At 44.0% G+C, this 27,378-nt stretch overlaps 1 protein-coding gene across 2 annotated transcripts in view; it reads right to left on the reverse strand.

Annotated features, from left to right (window-relative positions):
- Positions 1 to 9,868: 9,868 nt before the first annotated feature.
- Positions 9,869 to 27,378, reverse strand: part of LOC130293792 (zinc finger protein 271-like) — a 47,268-nt gene continuing 29,758 nt past the window's right edge. For both annotated transcript variants that reach the window (XM_056542894.1, XM_056542895.1), the window contains exon 2: positions 9,869 to 14,622. In XM_056542894.1, coding sequence (XP_056398869.1) covers positions 12,534 to 14,622 — 2,089 coding nt within the window. In that variant the 3' untranslated portion in view covers positions 9,869 to 12,533. The remainder of the gene's footprint in view (positions 14,623 to 27,378) is intronic.

A 27,378-nucleotide genomic window follows, 5' to 3' on the forward strand; every position in this document is an offset into this window, starting at 1 on the left:
ACGCCAACCCCTGCTTTGTCGGTGTGAGGTGGAAATTTGCAACCCATGCAGACTTGCATCCGCTCCTCCGAAGGGTTCCGAAGCTAGAGCTGGGTTGAGTGAAGGCAGTGGGGAGAGAATGGGTACACGCCTCCCTCATCTCCCCTCCCGGGAACACAGGTCGGCACGGGAGAAAGAAGCCACGCCCCCCTCATCCCCCCCCCCCTCCTGGAGGACACAGGTCTGCATGGGAAAAAGAAGGCAGAGCAGGGGAGAGAGGACGTACAAGGCTCCTCATCTCCCCTCCCCCTGCTCTGCCTCCGGAGAACACAAGTTTCCATTGGAAAAGGCAGCCAGAGCAGGGGAGAGAGGGTGTACACGGCTCCTCATCTCCCCTCCCAAATGAATTCTAAGTGTGAAGGGGGACATACTGCATGGGCTGGGGATAAGGGGGGGGGGGGGGAAGACATCACAGCACAAGCCTTCAGAGGACACAAGTTTCCACATGGAAAGGAAGGCATAGCAGGGAAGAGAAGCTGTACACGGCTACCTTCCCCTCCCCGGCCTTCAGAGGATGCAGGTCTGCACAGGAGAAAGAAGACAGAGCAGGGGAGGGTGACAAAGTGCACGGGCTGGGGATAGCTGGGGAGAATTTCTTCCTGGAGGGGAGATGAGGGGGGGCATGTACCTGCTCTCTCCTCCTGCTCTGCCTACGCTCCACCCAGCTCTAGCTTCGGGAACCTTCGGAGAGCTGAGGGGAGGAGCGGACACAAGTCTGCATGGGTCACAAATTTCCACCTCACACCGGATCGATCAGTACAGAAAGATGATTATTGGGGGGGCAGCAGGGAAGGGGCATCGGTCCGCAAAATTTCGCAGAGTAAGGGGAGGGGGGTGCGGGTGTCTGTGTGTGCGCAACACTAAGCATGGACAACAGAAAGAGGAGAAGAGAACTGTCTGAGAACAAAAATTGTGGATAAATATCAACAATCTTAAGGTTACAAGTCCATCTCCAGAGATCTAGATTTGACTTTGTCCACAGTGCGCAACATTATCAAGATGGCACTGTAGCTAATCTCCCTGGGCATGGACGGAAGAGAAAAGTTGATAAAAGGTATAAACACAGGATAGTCTGGATGGTGGATAAGCAACCCCAAACAAGTTCCAAAAGATATTCAAGCTGTCCTGCAGGCTCAGGGAGCATCAGTGTCGGCACGAAATTTCCATCGACAATTAAATGAAACACTATGGTAGGACACCCAGGATGACCCCACTACTGACAGAGATATAAAAAGAAAGCCTACATTTTGCAAAAATTTACTTGAGTAATCCCAAATTCTTCTGGGATAAAGTATTGTGGAAAGATGAGACCAAGAGAGAGCTTTTTGGTAAAGCACATCCGAAAACAGAATGAGGCCTACAAAAGAAGAGAACACAGTACAATTATGGTGGACGTTCAACGATTTTTTTTTTTTTTTTTTGGTGTGTTGAATGTGTGCAAGGCATCATGAAATCTGAGGATTACCAACAAATTTTGGGTCGCACTGTACAGCCCAGTATCAGAAAGCTGGGTTTGCGTCCGAGATCTTGGGTCTTCCAGCAGGACAATGACCACAAACATACGTCAAGATGCACCCAGAAATGGATGGCAACAAAGCTCTGGAGAATTCTGAAGTGGCCAGCAATGAGTCCAGATCTAAATCCCATTGAACACCTATGGAAAGACCTTAAAATTTATTTTGGGAAAAGACACCCTTCCAATAAGAGAGACCTGGAGCAGTTTGCAAAGGAAGAGTGGTCCAACATTTCGGCTGAGGAGGTGTAAGAAGCTTATTGATTGTTTTAGGAAGCGACTCAGTTATTCTTTTCAAAGGGTGTGCAACCAAATATTAAGTTAAGGGTGCCGATAATTTTGTTGTGACATTATGTCCAATTTGCTTTTTTTTCTTCCATTTTTTGTTTAGTTCCAATACACACAAAGGAAATAAACGTGTATAGTAAAACATGTGTTACTGCAAACCTTTTCTGTGAGAAATACTTCATTTTCTTGAAAAATTTCAAGGGTACCAACATTTATGGCCATGACTTGTATAGATTCAGAGGGTTTCAACTATGCAAGCAAGAACACAACATTAAATTAGTATCTTCTAGCTCAATAAAACACACCTCCATCAGTCTTGGGCTTGTGCAGCATAAGATACTTAATAAGCACTCACAATGTTGTAGTTCAGGAAACAGCCCTTATTTATCTTTTTAACTCCTTGGGGACGAAGGGCGTATGCATACGCCCTCGCGTCCCGTCACTTAAGGACGGAGGGCGTATCCATACGCCCTCGGCATTTCCAATCACTGCCGCTCGCCGGGCGGTGATCGGACCGGGATGACTGCTGATATCTATCAGCAGGCATCGCGTGGCAATGCCTAGGGGGCTCCTGAGACCCCCCCCCCCCCATATCAGCAATCGCAGCAAATCACAGATCAATTCACTGGTGACCCGATCTCCCGCAAAATAAGACTGATCGGAGCTGCCTAAAGCATAGGAGTGAGGTAGCAGTGTTGCCACCCCCTCCTATCCCCTGGATCCCAGGAGGGGGGTTAGTTCATTTCCCCCCGCTCTGCGCACCGATCAAAGTCGGTACAGAGCGGGAGGAACACGGGCGGCGAGGGGGGGCCTTCTTCAGTGATCTTCACTGTGGCCTTCTAAAAGCTGCAAAACTACAACTCCCAGCATGCCCACACAGTCAAAGACTGTCTGGGCATGCTGGGAGTTGTAGTTTTGCAACATCTGGAGGGTCACAGTTTGGAGACCATTGTGTAGTGGTCTCTAAACTGTGGTCCTCCAGATGTTGCAAAACTACAACTCTCAGCATGCCCAGACAGTCAGGGATGCTGGGCGTGTAGTTCTGCAATATCTGGCCCTTCAGGCATGCTGGGAGTTGTAGTTCTGCAACATCTGAAGGGCTACAGTTTGGAGGCCACTGTTCTTTCCCAGTTGTTGCATAACTACAACTCCTAGCATGCCCAGACTGTCCAGGCATGCTGGGAGTTGTAGTTCTGCAACATCTGGAGGGCTACAGTTTGGAGGCCACTGTTCTTTCCCAGTTGTTGCATAACTACAACTCCTAGCATGCCCAGACTGTCCAGGCATGCTGGGAGTTGTAGTTCTGCAACATCTGGAGGGCTACAGTTTGGAGGCCACTGTTCTTTCCCAGTTGTTGCATAACTACAACTCCTAGCATGCCCAGACTGTCCAGGCATGCTGGGAGTTGTAGTTCTGCAACATCTGAAGGGCCAGATATTGCAGAACTACACGCCCAGCATCCCTGACTGTCTGGCCGTGCTGGGAGTTGTAGTTTTGCAACAGCTGTAGGCACACTGGTTGGGAATCACTGAGCTAGAGTCTGTTTTCTAACTCAGTGGTTCCCCACCAGTGTGCCTACAGCTGTTGTAAAACTACAACTCCCAGCATGTACAGTATGTCAGTGCATTCTGGGAGTTGTCATTTTGCCACAGCTGAAGGTTTGGGGTGCCCCCCCCCCCCATGTGAATAACAAATAATAAAAAGTAAAACACTACACATACACCCCCTTACACGTCGCCCCCCACCCCCCCAATAAAAATGAAAAGCAGTGTTTCCTAAACGGCGCCTCCGGCTGTGGCAAAACCACAACTCCCAGTGTTGCCGGACAGCCATAGACTGTCCTGGCAGGCTAGGAGTCTTGCAACAGCTGGAGGCACCCTGTGGGAGACACTGCTGTAGGGTTTTGGTGGAGACAAGCCCCGTCCTTGTAACCGGGTCCACCCCTACTGCAAATTCCTTATTCAGGCCTCAAATGCGCATGGCGCTCTCTCACTTCAGAGCCCTGTCGTATTTCAAGACAACAATTTAGGGCCACATATGGGGTATCTCCGTACTCGGGAGAAATTGCGTTACAAATTTTGGCGGGATTTTTCTCCCATTACCCTTTGTAGAAATGGTAAATTTGGGGAAAAAACCTGCACTTTAGTGAAAATTTTTTTTTTTCATTTACACATCCGAATTTAACGAAAAGTCGTCAAACACCTGTGGGGTGTTAAGGCTCACCGGACCCCTTGTTACGTGCCTTGAGGGGTGTAGTTTCCAAAATAGTATGCCATGCGTTTTTTTTTTGCTGTTCTGGCACCGTAGGGGCTTCCTAAATGCGACATGCCCCCAAAAACCATTTCAGCAAAACTCACTCTCCAAAATCCCATTGTCGCTCCTTCCCTTCTGAGCCCTCTACTGCGCCCGCCGAACACTTGACATACACATGAGGTATTTCCATACTTGAGAGAAATTGGGTTACAAATTTTGGGGGGCTTTTTCTCCTTTTACCCCTTGTAAAATGTCAAAAACTGGGTCTACAAGAACATGCGAGTGTAAAAAATTAAGATTTAGAATTTTCTCCTTCACTTTGCTGCTATTCCTGTGAAACACCTAAAGGGTTAACAAACTTACTGAATGTCATTTTGAATACTTTGAGGGGTGCAGTTTTTATAATGGGGTAATTTATGGGGTATTTCTAATATGAAGGCCCTTCAAATCCACTTCAAAACTGAACTGGCCCCTAAAAAATTCCGATTTTGAAAATTTTGTGAAAAATTGGAAAATTGCTTCTGAACTTTTAAGCCCTCTAATGTTTTCCAAAAGTACAAACATGTCAACTTTATGATGCAAACATAAATTAAACATATTGTATATGTGAATCAAAATATTATTTATTTAGAATGTTTATTTTCCTTACAAGCAAAGAGCTTCAAAGCTAGAAAAATGCTAAATTTTCTATTTTTTCATCAAATTTTGGAATTGTTCACCAAGAAATGATGCAAGTATCGACAAAAATGTACCACTACCATAAAATATGTCCCGAAAAAACAATCTCGGAATCAGAATGAAAAGTAAAAGCATCCCAGAGTTATTAATGCTTAAAGTGACAGTGGTCAGAATTGCAAAAAATGCTCCCGTCCTTAGGGTTATAATGGGCTCCGTCCCCAAGGAGTTAATAGCCAACTCCACCGCTATAGAAAAGAAAAAAAAAAATACATAAAAATACTTAGTATTTGGCAGGTATGGGCTGGGAAGGAGTTCAGACTAATCACGCCCTCTCCCCTATCCCTGCCTACTTCGTAATCACGAAGACAGTCCCTTCCTGTATACGTGAGGGTCGTAATTGGGAAAATAATAAACTACGACACTGACTAGGTCTGGGGACAGTGGAATAACAGACAGACTAACAAAATACAACTACACACTCACCCAATAGTCCAGAGTCAACTAACAGTGTCAAATCTAGAAGTCAAAAAGACCAAGTCACTAATACCAGAGAGAAGTTGAGATGAAACCCAAAAGTCAAAGATGCCTGGTAATACAGGAGAATCAGGGAATACACGCTAGCTACTTTAGCAAAAAGACTCTCCCAGGCGCTGAGCCAACTGCCAGGTTAAATAGGCAACTCACAGGTTCTTTCATCAAGCCTTCAGCTGACCAGCTAGGTGTAACCTGGCAACAAAAGAAAACATAGAATCTGTCAGAATCTTTTAACCCAATAGGTTCTGGCTGTATTCCATTTTAGTCACTTATCCACAGAGCCCCCCCCTTTCTTGAAAGACAAGCTGTTCCCACATTTCCAACCAGGGGGGAGCTGACTCCTCATAATTCCCCCCTTATCCTCTAATTCACTCTGGTTCACTTAAAATGGGCAAGAGATAAAAGTTCATGTAATAGCCCAGAACCAGACTTGCTGCTTTATATTGTACAACAATCCTCATATACACAGGTCCCTCAGTCCATACTAGCAACATCCTCTCCTTATTAGGCCAGGGCAGACTGTATCACATACAATTTCCCAGTGCAGTCACTTCCCAGCGCCATATTACCCCCTGGGTTCCTCCCCACCAGAAGCCAAACAGGCAGCCCCATTATCCACAAAGTCACTTACTCCACTGTAGAGTTCAGCCAGGCTCTCATTTTGCAGGGCTTTTTATATTATATTCCCTCTGTCTCGTCTTTCTTCCAAGCTGTACTAGTTTAGTTTAACCGGATTGGATCACCTTTACCACGGAGGGGTCCCTAGTAGGCTGTGGGGCATATTTTCTGGGAGCTCCTGTCCAGGGAATTTGTACTCCTTAGGAGCAGCTCAACATGACTACAGTACTCTATATAAACAAGCAAGAAGGCACTGGATCGCAACCTCGCTCTAAAGAGATGGGAAGAATCCTCGATTGGGCAAAGTCTAACCTCACCCATCTTTTCTTTCCGCAGTCCACATTTATGGATCCTTCAATGTGATCACAGACAGCCTGAGTCAGGGTCTACCTACCAGAGAATGGTCCGTACATGCAGAAATCTTCCAACAGATTGTTTTCAGATGGGGATGCCAGAGATTGAGCTCAACCTTTTTAATCCAAAGTGAAGAGGTTCTGCTCACTTTACAGGCAAGACAACCCATTGACAATAGTTGCTCTGTCGATTCTGTGAAGGATCAGGCTGGCCTACCTCTTCCCTCCTTTTTCCTTGATTCCGTAGGTATTGATGAAAATTAGGCAGGATCAAACCTCGGTCATAGCCATCATTCCACTCTGGCTGAAGAGATCCTGATATACCTAGCTCATCCCCGCACAGCAGACACTGGTGTTGTGGGACACTAAGATCTGCACAGGTTCAACCTGACAGCCTGGAGATTGACCAGTCTCTTTCACGGTTAGAAGGGCTATCTGAGACGGTCTTGAGAACCCTGTCGCATTCTAAAGCAGAGTTAACGAAGGTGTATTTAAGAATAATGAAGATCTTCTAGAAATAAAGTGGTGTCTGAAGATCCCCACACCCATCTATCCTTCAATTCCTACAGGATGGCTTGGACAAGAGACAGTTGCCTTCTACCCTTTCGGTTCAAGTATCTGCTATTTTAGCTTGCCTGCAGAAGCCCATTTTTCCAAGACCAGCTCATCAAGAGGTTCCTGAAAGGAGCCAAAAGAATGAAGGCTATGATAAAACAACCCATTCTGGAGTGAGACTTGTTGGTGGTTCTGAAAAGATTAGAATCTCCCCCTTTGAACCAGACAGACTTTAAGTACCTTGCATACCTTCTTGCGAGTCCACCTACTAGGATGTCTGAATATTCATATATATTTGGGGGAACAGTGTTAATTTCTGCGCGGTAGGAGAGCCCTCCCATCAGGTCTCCTTCTGCTTACTAAATCCCCATCTGTTCTGCTGGAGGATGAAAGGGAATCGTCAATTTCTAACAATAATCTGTTTTCCCTTACTCCGAACAACAGCACAGATCATTTTCAACCCTAAATTATATATTTGTTATTCTTCCTTGTTGTAAGGCAGTGGATGATCTCCCTCTTTGTAGAGGGGTTATTTTGTTTATTAGTATTTACTACTTGGGCTCATTAAAAATCTCACCATCCTACCATTCCAAAAGGGGGCAGTTAATCCCAACTGTGCTGCTGTTAGGGCTAAGGGAAAACAAATTATTGTTTGAAATTAACGATTGCTTTTCTTGGCAGTTTCATAAAACCCTTTTAAATTTCCTCACTGACTTGCTGTTAGATAACCTCTTCTAAAAATCTATTTATATTTAATATCTTTATGTGCAATACTCTATGTCTAAACAGAGTCAGCTGCTTCAAAGCATTGCAACAAACCATGACACATGGCCTCACCCTTAGAATTTTGTTAGGCCTTAAACTGCTTTTAAAAATACCAAGCCGGAAAATGTTTAGAGAGAACCTGTCATCAGATTTTACTATATATAACAACGTGTGGCAATGCATTATATATTGTGAATTCAAGAAGAAAAAAGACATGGTCGCACCTCTACATATTGCATTTTGATCTAATTGCTTCTCAGCATAAATTCAAAAACTAACAGGTTGTTAGTATACATTTTGATCAAAAGGTACAAGCCCACTCGCCACGTCAAGGCCACCTAATTAGAGTGGGTCCCTAAAGTCTCTAGCATAAAATGGCGTAGTGCTGGACGGCGACCGCTACAGCACCAGTGCCCACAGGGGGGAATGAACCACTGGCAGAGCAGCCCCAATGCCCCTCAAACCAGTGACTGGGTCCCACCTCCACACAGACGCAGCGCCACGGCAGCAATGGACGCCGCACAGCACCACACCAGTGTTAACAGGGTGTAAAAGCTCATTTACCATGTGCTCCCAGTCACACTGGGAGGCAGCTAGGAAAGAAAAGGCCCTTGTGTAGCTAACTACTACCTATATAGGGTTGGGCTGAGTGCAGACAAGTAAAAAAAATAAAAATAAAAAAAAAATAAAAAAAGAGGAGGGGATAGAAAACAGTGTGAATTCAAGTAGAAAAAAAAAGACATGGTCGCACATCTACATATTGATCTAATTGCTTCTCAGCATTTTTTGTTTTAACTTGTGTCTGCACTCTGCCCCACCCACTCAGCCCAACCCTATATAAGTAGCAGGTAGCTACACAAGGGCCTTTTCTTTCCTAGCAGTCTCCCAGTCTGACTGGGAGCACATGGTAAGTGAGCTTTTTCACCCTGTTCACACTGGTGTGGTGCTGTGCGGCGTCCGTTGCACCGTGTCTGTGGGGAGGTGCGACCCATGGACTGGTTTGCGTGGCATTGGGGCCGCTCTGCTAGTGGGTCATTCCCCCTGTGGGCACTGGTGTCGCGGCGGTGGTGGTCGCCGCCCAGTGCTTTGCCATTTTATGCTAGGGACATTAGGGACCCACTCTAATTAGGTGGCCTTGACGTGGCAAGTGGGCTTGTACCTTTTGATCAAAAAATGAATACTAACAACTTGTTAGTTTTAGAATTTATGCTGAGAAGCAATTAGATCAAAATACAATATGTTGATGTGCGACCATGTCTGTTTCTTCTACTTGAATTCAATGCATTATATATGGTACAATTACTTTCCTCACCATCCCTGGATACGTTTCTGCCTGCAGGGATGGGGAGGATATATAGTTTAAAAAGTGTCCCCTACCACCTGTAAGTAGTCCCCTGGGCAGACAGCTATACTCACATAGTCCTGTCTGCTGCGCTGTAATCACGCCATTCCCCCAGTGTGATTGACAGCCCTTTTCACCACTCTGTTCCCTGAGCAGTGCAATGAAGCAGAGTGTGCCTAGGCTGTTAGTCACGCAGAGGGGGCATGATAACAGGTGGAACAGCGGGACCAAGTGAATATATATTAAAAGTGTCCCCTGGGCGGGGATCTATATCTATATCTCTATCTCTCTCTATCTCTCTATCCTCCCCATTCCTGCAGGCAGAAACATCTCCCAAGGATGATTTTACCCTATATAATGCATTGCAGAGTGTTATATAAAAGGTAAAATCTGATGACAAGTTCCCTTTAAACTTTACAAGTAGCAAATAAGTGTTTATGCATGATATGGTAATTGTTATATCAGGGTCAGAACAGTAATTTCACTTTTTGTACACATCCCCCAGAAGGCGGGACAACTGAGTCAAAATAGTCTTGTCCACTCTACATTCTACTGAGTTCCAGATTTGTCTTTTGAAAAGCTGTATTGTAGTCACCCTATGAGCTGTGTCTTCCCCTCCCAAAAGAGAGGACTCTAGACAAAACCATCTAAGGACAGATTATTTGTACAAATTGCCTATGTAGCTATAGTTTAATTTGAAACACATCATGTCATTGTACCATTGGTTGATATTCTACTGTGGACATAAATAAAAAGGATAAACGGCATCAGAAGTATGTGGCGCTGGCCTGGCACCATGAGTAGAATGAGCTGTGTGTCGTCTCACAGCCAAGGGGGTCATGATTCCTTCTAAAGGGGATCATGGAAAGTAGCCCGACATTAAAAGGGGTACTACGAAAAACTGCAATACAGCAATGACAGAATGCCAATTTAAAGCACTTTTCTTTAATGAAACCCAAAACTGTTAAAACATCATCATGGCAGGTTAGTAGATATTCTATGTATGTAGATACACTCCATTCAGATTTTGAAAGAGGTTTCAGAAGTGTTAATACTGCTTACAAAACTATGCTATGTACACATAACAAGAGAACATTACAAATTACAAGTTTTATTCCAAGTTAATAAATGGCAAGGTTAACATTTACCAAAAATAGGTTAAAAGAAAAAAAAAAAAAAAAAAAAAAACTAGTAGCATAGTGTTGCACTTCCTAGTTTGTTTGGGATGGTACTATTCCCAAAGTAAACATTTTGAAAGAGTATATAAAAAAGGTGTGATTTGGCCAAAGACATTTATGGCATATTCAAAAATTCTGAAAGGAAAACGGTGGTGAAATCACCAAGGTTGTCAGTTCTTCTATTTGCCTGCAGTGTTCAAAGCAGGTCAAAGCACCCCACCTATCAAACATTTATGGCATACTCTGGAAATATGCAAGTCTTTGGTTTGAATATACTTTTAAATTAGCAATAATGTGTGCTGAACCGTTTATAGCTGAATATATGGCTGAATCTAATCATTTTACTACCGATTTATACAAAAAAGGAAAAAAATACTCTTGGTTGAGCAGGCTGAATGGAAGCAGGAAGAGGCCCCGCGATCATACACTTATCCCTTGTGTAGAGGGGACAATTTTTCTTTTTGCCAGATATCCCCTTAACAGCAACATAGCAGCGTAATATTGAAGTGACGTTGTACAGACACCATTCACTGTGTAGCCCTAGCCTTAGATATTCTTTGGCTGAGCAAAAGCATTCTTCTTAGCTCAGATGTTAAAATGTCGGTCGGTATTAGAGGATTTTTTTTCTTTGAAAATAGCCATATAATAAATGAGACGTTATGCCTCTCTCTGTGAATATTATGGAAAAGCAGACCTAAATTTTGGGGCCTTTCTGACTCTCTCCAAATGTTAAAGACATATAAGCAGGCATGTTAAAGGGGTACTCCCGCCCTGAGACAGATAAGATGTCTCACCACTGGGGACCCCCGCAATCTTGTATTCACTACCCACCTGTTCGAGCTGCACGCCACGGTGCCAGTTCACAAACAGCCGGGTGGCGACAATGGGCCGGAGTATCGAGACGTCAGGACTCTGCCCCATGTGACGTCACCCCCCCATGCAAGTCTATGGGAGGGGGGGTGACGGCCGTCATGCCCCGTCCCATAGACTTGCATAGCAAGGTCGGGGGGGGGACATCACACGGGGGCAGAGTACCCCTTTAAATGTCAACAAATTATTTTGTTCTATGTGGAGATAGCAACCAGACAACTATGATTGTGACCTGTCTGTCTACTCCCCTCTTCCCACTGAAAATACATGAGTGCCCAAGCTAAGCATGTATGTGTATTTGGGGTGGGGGTATATGGTCACCTTTAGAGAGAAATCTAAAGAATGGTAAGCTTAAAAAAAAAAAATTTGGCTACTGCACCAAATTGAGGCTCTGTATACAGACATTTAAGATAACATTTGCCTTTACAGGGAAAATGTTTGACTGGTTTACATTTGGAAACCCTTTTTGAGGTTAAAATAGCAAAACATTTTATTTGTTATTTTGCAAAACATATTTAATCATACAGAAAGGGGGGGGGGAAGAAAGTCTAAAAATAAATGTTCCTCTTTTACAGCATACAGTTTTTTCCCCAAAAGTAGGTTTCAGACATGTTAGGTTTTATTTTAATACAGGTTTATTTGAATTCCTTGCTGGCCGTAATACAGGTTGTTGTGTGTACAGTGTGCATGAATGATGAAAAACTGAGCAGAGCCAAAATATAGAAAGTAATGAATGAAGGACCTATCAGTAGTGCAACCTTAAGATCAAAGGAGTATTCCAGGAAAAAACTTTTTTTTATATATCAACTGGTTCCAGAAAGTTAAACAGATTTGTAAATTACTTCTATTAAAAAAATCTTAATCCTTTCAGTACTTATGAGCTTCTGAAGTTAAGGTTGTTCTTTTCTGTCTAAGTAATCTCTGATGACACGTGTCTCGGGAAACACCCAGTTTAGAAGCAAATTCCCATAGCAAACCTCTTCTAAACTTGGCGGTTCCCGAGACAAGGCGGTTACAAGGCTTGTAACTTGAGAGATACATGCACACTTACTAAAAAGGACTTTTCATATGTTGCCTCTGGTAAATTTTGTCTTAAATAAAACTATAGTATATTAGAACGTAAAACAAGAATTTACAAATAGCTAGAACCAATAATTTTGTTAGAAGTATTTGTTTAGTCTCATGGATAAATTGGCTATTAAATGCCATCTACTCCCTATAATTTTGACAAAATACATTTGGCCTATAAGCATGCATATGTTTATGCTAATTTCTCTAGACCTATTCAAATTAACATTTAGGATGTCTTCTGATGGAATGGCAGACCAGTACATGGGATACTGTACTTTTGGTTGCTGTAGAAAATCTACAGAACTGTCAATTTTATTTAAAAAAAATAGGCTGAGCTAGAGTTTTCTTTTAATCAAATACACATTTAAAGTGTACAGGTTTAAAGCTACAATTTAGAAATTAGCTAATTACTAAAAACAGTTCATAGTACATTTCTAAGTAACACATTGGTAAAATATCAGCATGTACACAGTATCTCACTCCAGGATATGGTGAACAGCTTTTAAATGTCTCTTAACTCTGCGCTTTTCCTGAAAGCTCTTTCCACAAAGTGGGCAATTATGCGGTCGCTCTCCAGTGTGCACCCTTTTATGTTTAGAAAAGTTGGAAGAGTTATTAAACCTTTTGTAACACACATCACACTGAAAAGGCTTTTCTCCAGTATGGATACGTTGGTGACTTGACAGAGCAGATGACTGAGTAAATCCTTTGCCACAAACTTGACAAACAAAAGGCCTTTCACCTGTATGAACCCTCAAATGCTCTTTTAAGTCTGTAGCCCTTTTAAAACGTTTAGAGCACACAAAACAAATGTAGGGTTTTGCTTCTATTTCAAAAAAATGACATCCATCTTGGTCAAAGTTATTTATGTTAGAGTCCCAACATTCCATAGTTCTTTCTAACATCAAGTCTTCTTGGTCTGTCACATCTGAAACACTGCAGGGTAAATCACTCTCAGTATTCTCTTGGCAGTTTTCATTGACACGTTGAATGAACTCCTTAGCAAGTATTGCATTCTCATTTGCTGACTGGATATCTTTCACATTCATTTTTACTTTAGTGTTAGGATCTTTAATCTGGTATTGAAATGAACATCTGGCTAGACCGACAACACTATCATCACCTTCATCATCAGTAGTATCCGATATTTCTACATATATATCTTGTGCTTCTTTAGTATAATAGTTGACGTTTTCAGCTTTAGATGTAGTATTGCTACATTCATATGTGGGAGACCTTAAAAGTTTTGGTTTAATGCCTTCTTCTGCATTTACATGAAATGCAGTTTCACCATTTAAGATTGAATATTCTGAAACCAGGTCTACTTCATTCTGGAAGTGCATCATTTGTATTGCCTTAATGTCAGTTATGTTAAGAGGTTGTCTTGCTTTAAAGCTACTAGTCATTATTGAAGAGGGAAGTTCATGTATAGTTAATTTTTCATTACTTTCTTCAGGAATTTTCTTTTCAGATACAAATGTAATATCGTCATCATTTAGCACCATTCTACCTATATCTTTTCGGTTAAAAAATGCACACATGCCATTAGGATAACTCATGCTATTTTTGATTCGAAGCGGCTGTTTTGAAATAAAAATTTCATCTGTTTTCACTTTTGCAATAATATCTTGCACCGTATGTGTACGCTGATGCTTTTTAAAATTGGAAGAATTGTTAAAAGTTTTACCACAGACATTACAATGAAATGGCTTCTCCCCAGTGTGAATGCGCATATGTCCTGTCAACACTGAAGACTGTGTGAAACATTTGTCACATATTCTGCAACGGTATGGCCGCTCTCCAGTGTGAACTCGTTCATGATCTTTTAAGTCTGAAGTACGCTTAAAAGCTTTTTCACAATAGGAACATCCATATGGCTTTTCAGGCAGTAATGTACTTCCTACCTGTTCTTGATTTGGTAGATCTTCTGGTTGGTTATGAAGGCGTTTATGTTTAATAAAGTTTGAAGCATCTTTAAATAACTTTCCACATATATCACATATATAGGTTTTTTCTGTGATGTGAGTACGTTTATGGGTTAATAAAGAGGAAGACTGGGTGAAGGCTTTGGCACATAATTCACATTTATAAGGATGTTCATTTGTGTGCACATTATAGTGGTCTTTCAAGTTTAAGCTATTCTGAAATGGACGTCCACAGATCTGACATTCAAAACAATTTCTGCCACAATGCATTTGTTCATGAAACATCAGCTCGGACATGTACTCAAATTTTTCAGAGCAGATCCCACATTTGAGTTCCTTTCTTGAGATAGGTCCTTCCTGATAACTTTCAATATCATCAGTCTCCCTTTTAACAGTAACAGTTGTTCGATGGGGAACTTCTAACTTTCCCAACTTCATTGCCATCCCATCATGAAGGCTTTGTATGGCTGTACTCATTTTGCGACTAGGTATATGTGGTAATTCCTTTCCACAACATTCAGTATGCTCACATTTTACCTTCTCATCAAGGTCTTCTTTCTCTATGGGGCTAAACAATGTAAGCTGAACAGATGGGGGATTTTTTGTCATGCTGCAATTTTTTAAGATGAGTCCTTTCAATCTAAAAGAAAGTTAACACAGAAACAACATCAGTAAAATAACTGTGCACTCGAAAGTGAGTTTCTATTGTCTACAGAATGAAATCATGAATGCCACTATTCTAGTACTCAGATATAATTCGGACAAGTGTACAAAACATTGAGGCAGGAATTAATCATAGTTCACAAGGTTAAAAAAGTTAAACCTGTAATCCTACTGTGTTGATCCGGAAGGAAGGCAGGGAGAAAAAAAAAAAAAAAAAAAAAAAGAAGACTTTAATGAGTTTGATGCCAATTACTTCATACCAGGCGGAAAAATTCCTTCCCGAATAGAAATATGGCAATAAGAATTAATGGATCAATGTTCTGTCCCTATAAATCTATTCATAACTCTCTAGAAATACATCCTTGCTCCTTTTAGGCTCTTTTATTCAGTACACCATGACCACTTTCTCTGGCAGAAAGTCTCACTGCTCTTCAGGCTAGGTTCACACTATGGAATTTCAGCTTTGAAATTGCAGGCAGAAATTCTGCTTGCTAAAATGTACAAACTAGTGAAATTGTTTTCGGTTCACCAATTCACACCAGAATTTTTGAACGGAAAAATCCACTTTAAAATATCTGCCTGAAGAATGGTTGTGCTCTTACTTCTGGCGGATATCCTCCCAGAACACAATGCAGTCTATTGAGGACTGCAAAGTCCACGCGGTCCTAGAGCTGGCCGCACTCGGAATCTCCGGGCAGAAATTTCTTCCGTCTGGAGATTCCGCAGTGTGAACCTAGCCTTACAGTAAAGAACATCCATCTGTGCTGGTGAAGAAATCTAGAGGATGCCCCTTGTTACAGATACAGTCCTGGTTATAAATAGATCATGGGAGAGATCTCTGTACTAGAGCCCTGCATTGGGATTAATATCCCGTGGGAGCCAACCAAAAATGTGCGGGCGGTCAGGAGGCTGCTGTGGGTTTCAGTGACTCAGCCCCACCCTCCGCTTAGTCACCAGCTTCTACCTTAATTCTGGACTCACCAGGTTGGGGCTGCTGTTCCTCCCAACTTGTCTCCTCCCCCCAACCCCCCCCCCCCCCCCCACCGCAGTCGCTCCGCCATTTTATGTATTTGGATCCCTCGCTCAGCCTGCCCTGGAGGATCCGTCCATCTTCTGCCGCTACCCGGCTCCGATACAGTAGGTCAGAATGTTACAATACACAATCCTCCCAGGGCCTCTGTGTCTGTAGTCTGCTCTGTAGGGTGCATACCCCCACCTGTACTGTATAGGAATGTACACAAACACACACACACGGGGGTATGTACAGACTGCAGACAGAGCATTGCACCCTAGTGTCTTCTACAGACCTTAGGGTGCAATGCTCTGCAGTCTGCACATACCCTCCCAAGTTTATAGCAGTGTGTGTGTACATTCCCATACAGCCCAGGTGGGGGTACGCACCCTACAGGTAAGGGTATGTGCAGAGCATTGCACCCTAGTCTGTACTTCTCTGCACATCCCCCTCTGTGTATAGCAATGTGGCACCCCCCAAGCCATCTTTTTCTAAACTAAATAACTAATTCTGGTTACTGTAATTACCTGTATTACTCTTGCTGTCCACCTTTGAACCCTTTCCAGCTCCACTATATCTTTTTCTTGACATTTACACACACAGCGATAATATGTTTATTTAATTTTTTTTTGTAAAAAACAAAAACAGACAATTTTTTTTTGGGGGGGGGGGGGGGTCGAAACAGAGCTTATTTATATTTTTAACCTGTTGGCGACGAAGGGCGTATGCATACGCCCTTGCGTCCTGGTACTTAAGGACGTATGCATACGCCCGTGGGAATTTTGGTCCCAGCCGCGCCGGGCGGGGACCGGACCGGGGTGACTGCTGATATCTATCAGCAGGCACTCCGTGCAAATGCCCAGGGGGGGTCATTAGACCACACCCCCCCCCATGTCGGCTATCGGCGCAAATCGCAAGTGAATTCACACTTGCGATTTGCGCCGACTCCGGGTCATTACGGGTCTATGGTGACCCTGAATAGAAGGGGGATCGCGGTTGTCTAAGACAACTACGATCCCCCTACAGCGATAGGAGTGAGGTAGCAGGGGTGCCACCCCTCCTATCTCTGCTATTGGTGGTCTAGACGCGACCACTAATAGCAGATCAGGGGCGGAGGAGTTTACTTTAGTTTTCCCCGTCCTGCCCACCCACAATAGGCGGGGCAGGACGGGGAAAACGACGGGGACCGAACGCCGAAGATCCACTTACCCCTCCGGAGGCTGCGGGCGACGGTGATCGGCGGGCGGCGACGGAGATCGGCGCGTGCGGAAGAGGACGGCTCCCTGGATCCTACGGAAGCCGGTAACCCTCCAGATGTTGCAAAACTACAACTCCCAGCATGCCCAGACAGCTGTTTGGGCATGCTGGAATATGTAGTTTTGCAACAGCTGGAGGGCTGCAGTTTGAGACCACTATACAGTGGTCTCTAAACTGTATACCTCCAGATCTTGCAAAACTACAACTCCTAGCATGCTCAAACAGCTCTTTGCTGTCTGGACATGCTGGGATTTGTAGTTTTGCAACATTTGAAGGTTCACAGTTTATAGACCACTGCCTAGTGATTTCCAAACTGTAGGCCTCCAGATGTTGCAAAACTGCAAATCCCAGCATGCTGAAACAGCAAACAGCTGTCTCACCATGCTGGGAGTTGTAGTTGAGTAACCTCCAGCTGTTGCATAACTACATCTCCCAGCATGCCCTTCGGCAATTAGTACATGCTGGGAATTGTAGTTTTGCAACAGCTGGAGGCACACTGGTTGGAAAATACTGTTAGGTAACAGAACCTAACTGAAGGTTTTCCAACCAGTGTGCCTCCAGCTGTTGCAAAAGTACAACTCCCAGCATGCACTGTCAGTGCATGCTGGGAGTTGTGGTTTTGAAACAGCTGGAGGTTTGTCCCCTCATGTGAACGTACAGGGTACATTCATACGGGCAGGTTTACAGTAAGTTCCTGCTTCAAGTTTGGTCTGCAGCAAATTTTTCGCCGCAGCGCAAACTCCTAGCGGGAAACTCACCGTAACACGCCAGTGCGAATGTACTCTAAAAACACCACTACACTACCACATAATAAAGAGCAAAACACTACATATACACCCCCCCTTACACTGTCCCCCCCCCCCAATAAAAATGAAAAACGTATTGTACGGCAGGGTTTCCAAAACAGAGCCTCCAGCTGTTGCAAAACAACAACTCCCAGCATTTCTGGACAGCCACTGACTGTCCAGGCATTCTAGGAGTTAAGCAACAGCTGGAGGCACCCTGTTTGGGAATCCCTGGCGTAGAATACCCCAATGTCCACCCCCATGCAATTCCTAATTTAGTCCTCAAATGCGCATGGCGCTCTCTCACTTCAGAGCCCTGTCGTATTTCAAGGAAACAGTTTAGGGCCACATATGGGGTATTTCCATAATCGGGAGAAATTGCACTACAAATTTTGGGGGGCTTTTTCTCCTTTTACCCCTTATGAAAAAGGAAAAGTTGGGGTTACGCCAGCCTTAGTGTAAACATTTTATTTTTTTTTTACACTAACATGCTGGTGTTGCCCCATACTTTTTATTTTCACAAGCAGTAAAAGGAAAAAAAAGCCCACCAAAATTAGTAACGCAATTTCTCCTGAGTACGGAATTACCCCATATGTGGGCGTAAAACGCTCTGTGGGTGCACAACAAGGCTCAGGAGTGAGAGCACACCATGTATATTTGAGGCCTAAATTCGTGATTTGCACAGGGGTGGCTGATTTTACAGTGGTTCTGACAAACGCAAAAACATAAATACCCACATGTGACCCCATTTTGGAAACTACACCCCCCACGGAACATAACAAGGGGTATAGTGAGCATTTACACCCAACAGGTGTTTGACGAATTTTCATTAAAGTTGGATGGGAAAATGGAAAAAAAAAAAAAAATATGTTTTCACTAAAATGCTGGTGTTACTCTAAATTTTTCATTTTCACAAGGGAAAATAGGAAAAAAAGCCCCCCAAAATTTGTAACCCCATTTCCTCTGAGTAAGAACATACCCCATATGTGGATGTAAAGTGCTTGGCAGGCGCACTACAATGCTCAGAAGAGAAGGAGCGCCATTGGGATTTTGAAGAGAAAATGTGTCCGGAATTGAAGGCCACATAAGTTTACAAAGCCCCCATAGTGCCAGAACAATGGACCCCCCCCCCCCCCCCCACATGTGACCCCATTTTGGAAACTACACCCCTCATGTAATGTAATAAGGGGTGCAGTGAGTATTTACACCCCACTGGCGTTTAACAGATCTTTGGAACAGTGGACTGTGCAAATGAAAAATACATTTTTTTATTTTCACGGACCACTGTTCCAAAAATCTGTCATTTTCATTTGCACAGTCCACTGTTCCAAAGATCTGTTAAACGCCAGTGGGGTGTAAATACTCACTGCACCCCTTATTAAATTCTGTGTGGGGTGTAGTTTCCAAAATGGGGTCACATGTGGGGGGTCCACTGTTCTGGCACCCCAGGGGGCTTTGTAAACGCACATGGCCTCTGACTACCATTCCAAACGAATTCGCTTTCCAAAAGCTCAATGGCGCTCCTCCTCTTCTGAGCATTTTATTTCGCCCGCAGAACATTTTACGTCCTAACATGGGGTATTTCCATACTCCGAAGAGATAGGGTTACAAATTTTGGGGGGCACTCTCTCCCATAACCCTTTGTAAAAATGGTAAATTTGGGGAAGAAACTGCACTTTAGTGAAAAAATTTCTCTCTTCGTTTACACATACGATTCTAACGAAAAGTCATCAAACGCCTGCGTGGTGTCACTGGACCCCTTGTTACGTGCCTTGAGGGGTGTAGTTTCCAAAATGGTATGCCATGTGGCGTTTTCTGCTGTTCTGGCACCATAGGGGCTTCCTAAATGTGACATGCCCTCCAAAAACCATTTCAGCAAAATTCACTCTCCAAAATCCCATTGTTGCTCCTTCCCTTCTGAGCCCTCACTTGACATACACATATGAGGTATTTCCTTACTCGAGAGAAATTGGGTTACAAATTTTTGGAGGCTTTTTCTCCTATTACCCCTTGTAAAAATTCAAAAACTGGGTCTACAAGAACATGAGAGTGTAAAAAATGAAGATTTTGAATTTTCTCCTTCACTTTGCTGCTATTCCTGTGAAACACCTAAAGGGTTAACAAACTTACTGAATGTCATTTTGGATACTTTAAGGGGTGCAGTTTTTATAATTGGGTCATTTGTGGGGTATTTCTAATAGGAAGGCCCTTCAAATCCACTTCAAACCTGAACTGGTCCCCTGAAAAATTTCGATTTTGAACATTTTGTGAAAAATTGGAAAATTGCTGCTGAACTTTGAAGCCCTCTGAAGTCTTCCAAAAGTAAAAACATGTCAACTTTATGATGCAAATATAAAGTAGACATATTGTATTTATGAATCAATATATAATTTATTTGGAATGTCTATTTTCTTACAAGCAGAGGAATTCAAAATTAGAAAAATGCTAAATTTTCTAATTTTTCATCAAATTTTGGAATTTTTCACCAAGAAATGATGCAAGCATCGTCAAAAATTTACCACTACCATAAAGTGGAATATGTCACGAAAAAACTCTCGGAATCAAATTTATAAGTAAAAGCATCCCAGAGAGTTATTAATGCTTAAAGTGACAGTGGTCAGATTTGCAAAAAATGCTCCCGTCCTTAGGGTTATAATGGGCTCCGTCCCCAAGGGTTTAACAAAGACTATATTTTGTTAATTTGTTTTCCTTTAGTCTCCTCAGCAGCACAAACGGGGTTTCCCGCCCCTTCGTGAGCCAATAAGACACAGGAATTTTTTTTATGAAAAGTAGTAAGGCACCTCCCCAAGTGCCTATATAATGTCCGTCCGCCTACAGGACAGTGAGTAAATTATAAAGTAGAGAAAGAAAAAAATAAAATAAGGGAGGGATGCTTGTGGTGCTGAGGAGACTACGGGAAAACAAATTAAACAACAACATTTAGTCTTCCCTGTCCTCCCTCAGCAGCACAAACGGGGATTTAGCAAGTATAACCCCTAGGGAGGGCTCTCATGCCTTGCAGAACTAAGTACAGATCTAGCAAACAATGTATCGCTAGAGAGGAATGATGTTACTCTATAATGTTTAACCCCTTAAGGACACATGACGTTCTCATACGTTTCCATTTCCGAGTCCTTAAGGACACATGACGTATGAGAACGTCATGTGTTTTACCGGCCCCCCGCAACCATCTGGAGCGGAGCCGGTCCCCGATGCCTGCTGAAATCGTTCAGCAGGCATCGGGGCATATCGCCCAGGGGGGTCATTATGACCCCCCATGTCGGCGATGGCCGCAGATCGCTGGACAATTCAGTCCAGCGATCTGCGGCGGATTCCGGGTCAATCGGGTCTCCAGTGACCCGGAATTATTGGCTGATCGGGGCCGTCTCCGAACAGCCAGAGCCAGCAGGGGTGAGGTGGCACTGGTGCCACCTCACGATCGCCCTGATTCGTCGGCCGGATTACCGGCCGACCAATCAGGGCGCCTGCTGCGGGTGTCACTCCCGCAACCCGCTCCGCCCCTCTTCTGGAGGACGTGAGCGGGTGCGGGACGTGCACCCCGGGTGCTGGGGACCCCGATCCCCGGCGCCCCTGTTGGGATCGGGGCCCCAGGAGCAGCGGCGGAGACGACGAGGGACTGACCTGCGCGGCGAGGATCGTTGGAGGTGAGTGACAGCCTCCTGCTGTTGCTTAGCAACAGCTCCCAGCATGCAAAAAGGGCATGCTGGGAGCTGTAGTTATGCAACAGCAGGAGGCAGACCACCACAACTCCCAGCATGCCCTTATGGGCATGCTGGGACTTGTAGTTTTGCAACAGCTGGAGGCACATTCTTTCTATGGAAAAGTGTACCTTCAGCTGTTGTGTAACTACAACTCCCAGCTTGCACAATCAGCTAAAGTGCATGCTGGGAGTTGTAGTGGTGCATCTGGTGGTTGCATAACTACAACTCCCAGCATGCCCGTTGGCTGTCGGTGACTGCTGAGAGTTGTAGTTTTGCAACAGCTGAAGGCACACTGAGTTAAGTAGCAAACCAGTGTGTCTCCAGCTGTTGCATAACTACAATCCCCAGCATCCCCAGCCAAAGTAGTATGCCTCCAGCTGTTGCATAACTACAACACCCAACATGCCCTTCCGCTGTCCGTACATGCTGGGGGTTGTAGCTTTTGCAACAGCTGAAGGCACACTGGTTGCAAAACACTGAGTTTGTTACCAAACTCGGTGTTTCACAACCAGTGTGCCTCCAGCTGTTGCAAAACTACAACTCCCAGCATGCACTGATAGACCGTACATGCTGGGAGTTGTAGTTTTGCAACAGCTGGATGTCCCCCCCCCCCCCCCAATGTGAACGTACAGGGTACACTCACATGGGCGGAGGATTACAGTAAGTATCCGGCTGCAAGTTTGAGGTGCGGCAAAATTTCTGCCGCAGCTCAAACTGCCAGCGAGAAACTACTGTGAACCCCCCGCCCGTGTGACTGTACCCTAAAAACACTACACTAACACACAAGAAAATAAAAAGTAAAAAACACTACATATACACATACCCCTACACAGCCCCCCTCCCCTCCCCAATAAAAATGAAAAACGTCTGGTACGCCACTGTTTCCAAAACGGAGCCTCCAGCTGTTGCAAAACAACTACTCCCAGTATTGCCAGATAGCCGTTGACTGTCCGGGCATGCTGGGAGTTTTACAACAGCTGGAGGCACCCTGTTTGGGAATCACTGGCGTAGAATACCCCTATGTCCACCCCTATGCAAGTCCCTAATTTAGGCCTCAAATGCGCATGGCGCTCTCACTTTGGAGCCCTGTCGTATTTCAAGGCAACAGTTTAGGGCCACATATGGGGTATCGCCGTACTCGGGAGAAATTGGGCTTCAAATTTTGGGGGGTATTTTCTGCTATTACCCTTTTAAAAATGTAAAATTTTTGGGAAAACAAGCATTTTAGGTAAAAAAAAATTTTTTTTTTTACATATGCAAAAGTCGTGAAACACCTGTAGGGCATTAAGGTTCACGTTACCCCTTGTTACGTTCCCCGAGGGGTCTAGTTTCCAAAATGGTATGCCATGTGGTTTTTTTTTTGCTGTTCTGGCACCATACGGGCTTCCTAAATGCGGCATGCCCCCAGAGCAAAATTTGCTTTCAAAAAGCCAAATGTGACTCCTTCTCTTCTGAGACCTGTAGTGCACCAGCAGAGCACTTTTCACCCCCATGTGAGGTGTTTTCTGTATCGGGAGAAATTGGGCTTCAAATTTTGGGGGGTATTTTCTGCTATTACCCTTTTTTAAAATGTAAAATTTTTGGGAAACCAAGCATTTTAGGTAAAAAAAATATATATTTTTTTTACATATGCAAAAGTCGTGAATCACCTGTAGGGTATTAAGGTTCACTTTACCCCTTGTTACGTTCCCTGAGGGGTCTAGTTTCCAAAATGGTATGCCATGTGTTTTTTTTTGCTGTCCTGGCACCATAGGGGCTTCCTAAATGCGGCATGCCCCCCAAAAACCATTTGTCGCTCCTTCCCTTCTGAGCCCTCTACTGCGCCCGCCGAACAATTAACATAGACATATGAGGTATGTGCTTACTCGAGAGAAATTGGGTTTCAAATACAAGTAAAAATTTTCTCCTTTTTAACCCTTGCAAAAATTCAAAAATTGGGTCTACAAGAACACGCGAGTGTAAAAAATGAAGATTTTGAATTTTCTCCTTCACTTTGCTGCTATTCCTGTGAAACACCTAAAGGGTTAATACACTTACTGAATGTTTTTTTGAATACTTTAGGGGGTGTAGTTTTTATAATGGGGTCTTTTATGGGGTATTTCTAATATGAAGACCCTTCAAATCCACTTCAAAACTGAACTGGTCCCTGAAAAATAGTGAGTTTGAAAATTTTGTGAAAAATTTCAAAATTGCTACTGAACTTTGAAGCCCTCTGGTGTCTTCCAAAAGTAAAAACTCAAATTTTATGATGCAAACATAAAGTAAACATATTGTATATGTGAACCCAAAAAAAATATATTTTGAATATCCATTTTCCTTACAAGCAGAGAGCTTCAAAGTTAGAAAAATGCAAAATTTTCATTTTTTTCATCAAATTTTGGGATTTTTCACCAAGAAAGGATGCAAGTTACCATAAAATGTTACCACTAAGTAGAATATGTCACGAAAAAACAATCTCAGAATCAGAATGATAACTAAAAGCATTCCAGAGTTATTAATGTTTAAAGTGACAGTGGTCAGAATTGCAAAAAACGCTCCGGTCCTTAAGGTATAAAATGGCCTGGTCCTTAAGGGGTTAAGAAACGTAATAGGAGTGCTCCATGTTGCGGACTGGCAAATCTGCTCTAAGGGAACAGAACCTAGTTCTGCCCAAGAAGTAGAAACCGATCTAGTAGAGTGGGCCTTGGTAAACTGTGGAGCTGTTAACCCCTTGGAAGTGTAGCATAAGTGAATGTAATCACAAATCCATCGAGAAAATCGATGGTTTAGAAGCCTTAGACCCCTTTTATGATCCATGGAATAGAACAAGAAGGTTCTCTACTGTGCGAAAAGTCCTAGTTCTTTCAATATAGATCTTAAGGCATCTTACCAGATCTAGGGTTGTTAGGTTTTCGTGTGACGAATAAGGCTCCGGAGAAAACTGAGGAAGAGAAATCACTTGATTAAGGTTTACAAAAGACGCAACTTTTGGTAGGAATGATGGAAGGAATCTCATAAGGACCTTCCCAGGCAAGAAGGTTGTGTATGGCTCGATAGCAGCCAGAGCCTGAAGTTCACTCACACGTTTAGCCGTAATGACAGCTAATAATAGAGATGTCTTTAGAGTGAGGAACCTCAGCTCCACCTCCAAGGGTTCGAAGGGGTCGGTACACAACTGTTGGAGAACTAGCGAAAGATCCCAAGGGGCCACTGGAGCAATAGTTCTAGGGCGTAAGCGGGTTATAGCCTTGATGAAAGATTTGACAACTGGATCCTGCATGAATCGTTTGTGTAGAGAAGCCGATAAAGCTGCTAACTGAACCTTGATTGAGTTTGGAGAAAATCCTTTGTCAAAGCAGTCCTGCAGAAACGCTAGTATGGCTGGAATAGAAGGATTGGTAGGATTAATATTCTTACCAAGGCACCACTTGTGGAAGATCCCCTTTATTCTGGCATAGGCTTCGTTAGTAGACTCACTCCTAGAGTGAGAGTATGCTCAGAATACGGTCCGAAAACCCTCTGGCTTTCAATAAGGACCCATCAACCTCCATGCTGTCAGATTGAAGGTTCTGAGGTTGTGGCAAAGCTGTGTACCTTGAGACAGCAGATCCTGCCTGAGGGGAAGCTTCCAGTATTCTCCTCTGCTCATCTGGATGAGCTGGGAGAACCAGGATCTCTTGGGCCAAAAGGGAATGATTGCTATCACCGAGGCTTGATCCTGTCTGATCTTCATCAACACCCTGGGTATCATGGAAGTTGGTGGAAGATGTAAGCCAGGCTGAAGTTCCAGGGAATTGTCATTGCATCTGTCCAACAGGGGTTGTCTGAAGGATATAGGGAGCAGAATTTCTCCACCTGGCGATTTCTTCTTGTTGTCATTAAGTCTAGGTCTGGGAATCCCCAGAGATCCACAATCTGGCGGATTCCATTCCCCTGGTACGGGAAGATCTCTGCTGAGGCGATCTGCTATGATATTCTCTATGCCCCTTATATGAACAGCTGACCACCTGGGAACACTGGCTTCTGCCCACCTGAAGATCTTCGCTACTTCTTGAAGTAGCACAGTAGATCTTGTCCCTCCCTGTTTGTTGAGATAGTATACGGCCGCCATGTTGTCCGTTCTTACCTTGACCGCCTCTCCTTTGAGAAGGGGATAAAAATGCAGCAGGGCATAATATATAGCTCTTAATTCTTTGACATTGGATGATAGGGGAATTCTTCTGAACTCCACTTCCCGGCTACCTTTCTTTCCAGAAGATGAGCTCCCCATCCTGATCCTGAGGCGTCTGTTGTAAGAATCAAACACCTTGGTTCTAGGAGGGACATTCCGTCCTGAGGTATTTTCCACCAACTGAGGGATTTGCGTACTGTAAGGGGGAGTCTGATGCAGGTATTCAGGGAGGAAATCTTCCTGTCCCAGCACCTCAGAATCTGGGACTGAAGAAGTGTCATGTGCCAGAGGGCGCAAGGTACTGCCTCTGCTGAGGAGGATAGGGGGAACCAGGAATCTCATAAGAGTCCTCAGAGAAACACTGCGAGGAACTCGCAGGAACTGATAGCCCTTGGAAATTCTGTCCTTCCTTTCGGGAGAGGGGGAGATAGTCATATTGTGGGAGTCTATGAGTAATCACAGAAACTTCTTCAGTGTCTCTGGAGTTGTGACTTCTCCATATTTACTATCCATCCCAAATTGTGCAAGAGACTCAAGGTTAGGTTGGTATGGTGGAGAGACTCCTGTTGATAACTGGCTAGGATGAGCCAGTCGTCTAAGTACAGAATTATGCGTACTCCCTGAATCCTGAGCACTGCCATGATAGAGATTACCTTTGTAAATACAAAGGGGGCTGTAGAAATCCCGAATGGAAGTACCCGAAATTGAAGGTGATGAAGAGTACTCCGCATTGCAGTCCTGATCAAAGGTAGTCTCCGGTGACTGACTGAAATGGGAACATGGAAGTAAGCGTCCTTGAGGTCCAGGGACATCATGAAATCATGTTTCTTGGAGCAACATCTTTACATATTTTATAGTTTCCATGCGGAACCTTTTCTTGACTATAAACCTGTTCAAGTAGCGGAGATCTATGATGAGTCTCCCTTTTCCTCCTGGTTTTGGAACTAGGAATACTGGGGAGTAAACTCCCCTGCCTCTCTCTAGGAGAGGCACTGATTCTACTGCCCGTACAGCTATGAGTTCTAGAATAGCTTCTTCTAGAATCTTCTGTTTCGGCTGCTTGGGTACAGTGGACACAAGGTATCTTTCTGGAGGCTGAGAGGTTAGGGGTGGAGAGTAACCTCTGTGGATAATGTTTAGTACCCACATATCCTGTATAGTAAGCCTCCAAGCTGGAAGAAAGTGGAGAAGACGACCGTCTACAGGCTGGTAATCAAAATTCTGGCTTCTTGGTATCCTTCCCTCTAGATGCTCCTCTTCTGGAGGAGCCAGCACCTCTACCGCGTGAGGAGCGGTCAGGTCTAGATTGACTGTATTTCCCTCAAAAGGACCAGTAAGGGACAGGAAGGTTTTTCCCCTCCCTGTTGGATAGTTCTTCCATAATCGTGTCCAGTTCTGGATCAAAGAGTTTGTCCGGGACGTATTCCAGATCACAAAGGCTATATTTGGACGAGGTCACTAGGCCAGTGCTTTATCTAAAGCGCTCTTCTGGCGGCACAGGATAGGGACATGTTACGTGCAGCCAGCTTAACCTGTTGATTATTGGCATCACTGAAGTAATCCATGCCCAGGTTAATGTATCTAAAGGATTTTAGGATATCCTCTCTACTGACGCCCGAGTCTATGTCATCCTGGATCTTAGAGAGCCAAGATTTTATAGCTTCAGAAAGCGCACAAGCTACAGTAGTCTGGCTAGTGGCAGTGGTATAGGAGCGTCTCAACGTCACCTCAATCCTGCAATCCATAGGATCAGATGGGTTAGAGCCATCTTTGGATGGAATGATGGTCCTTTTTGATAGCTTCGAAA

This window comes from Hyla sarda, chromosome 10 (genome assembly GCF_029499605.1).
Source record: "Hyla sarda isolate aHylSar1 chromosome 10, aHylSar1.hap1, whole genome shotgun sequence".
Classification (NCBI taxonomy): Eukaryota; Metazoa; Chordata; class Amphibia; order Anura; family Hylidae; genus Hyla; species Hyla sarda.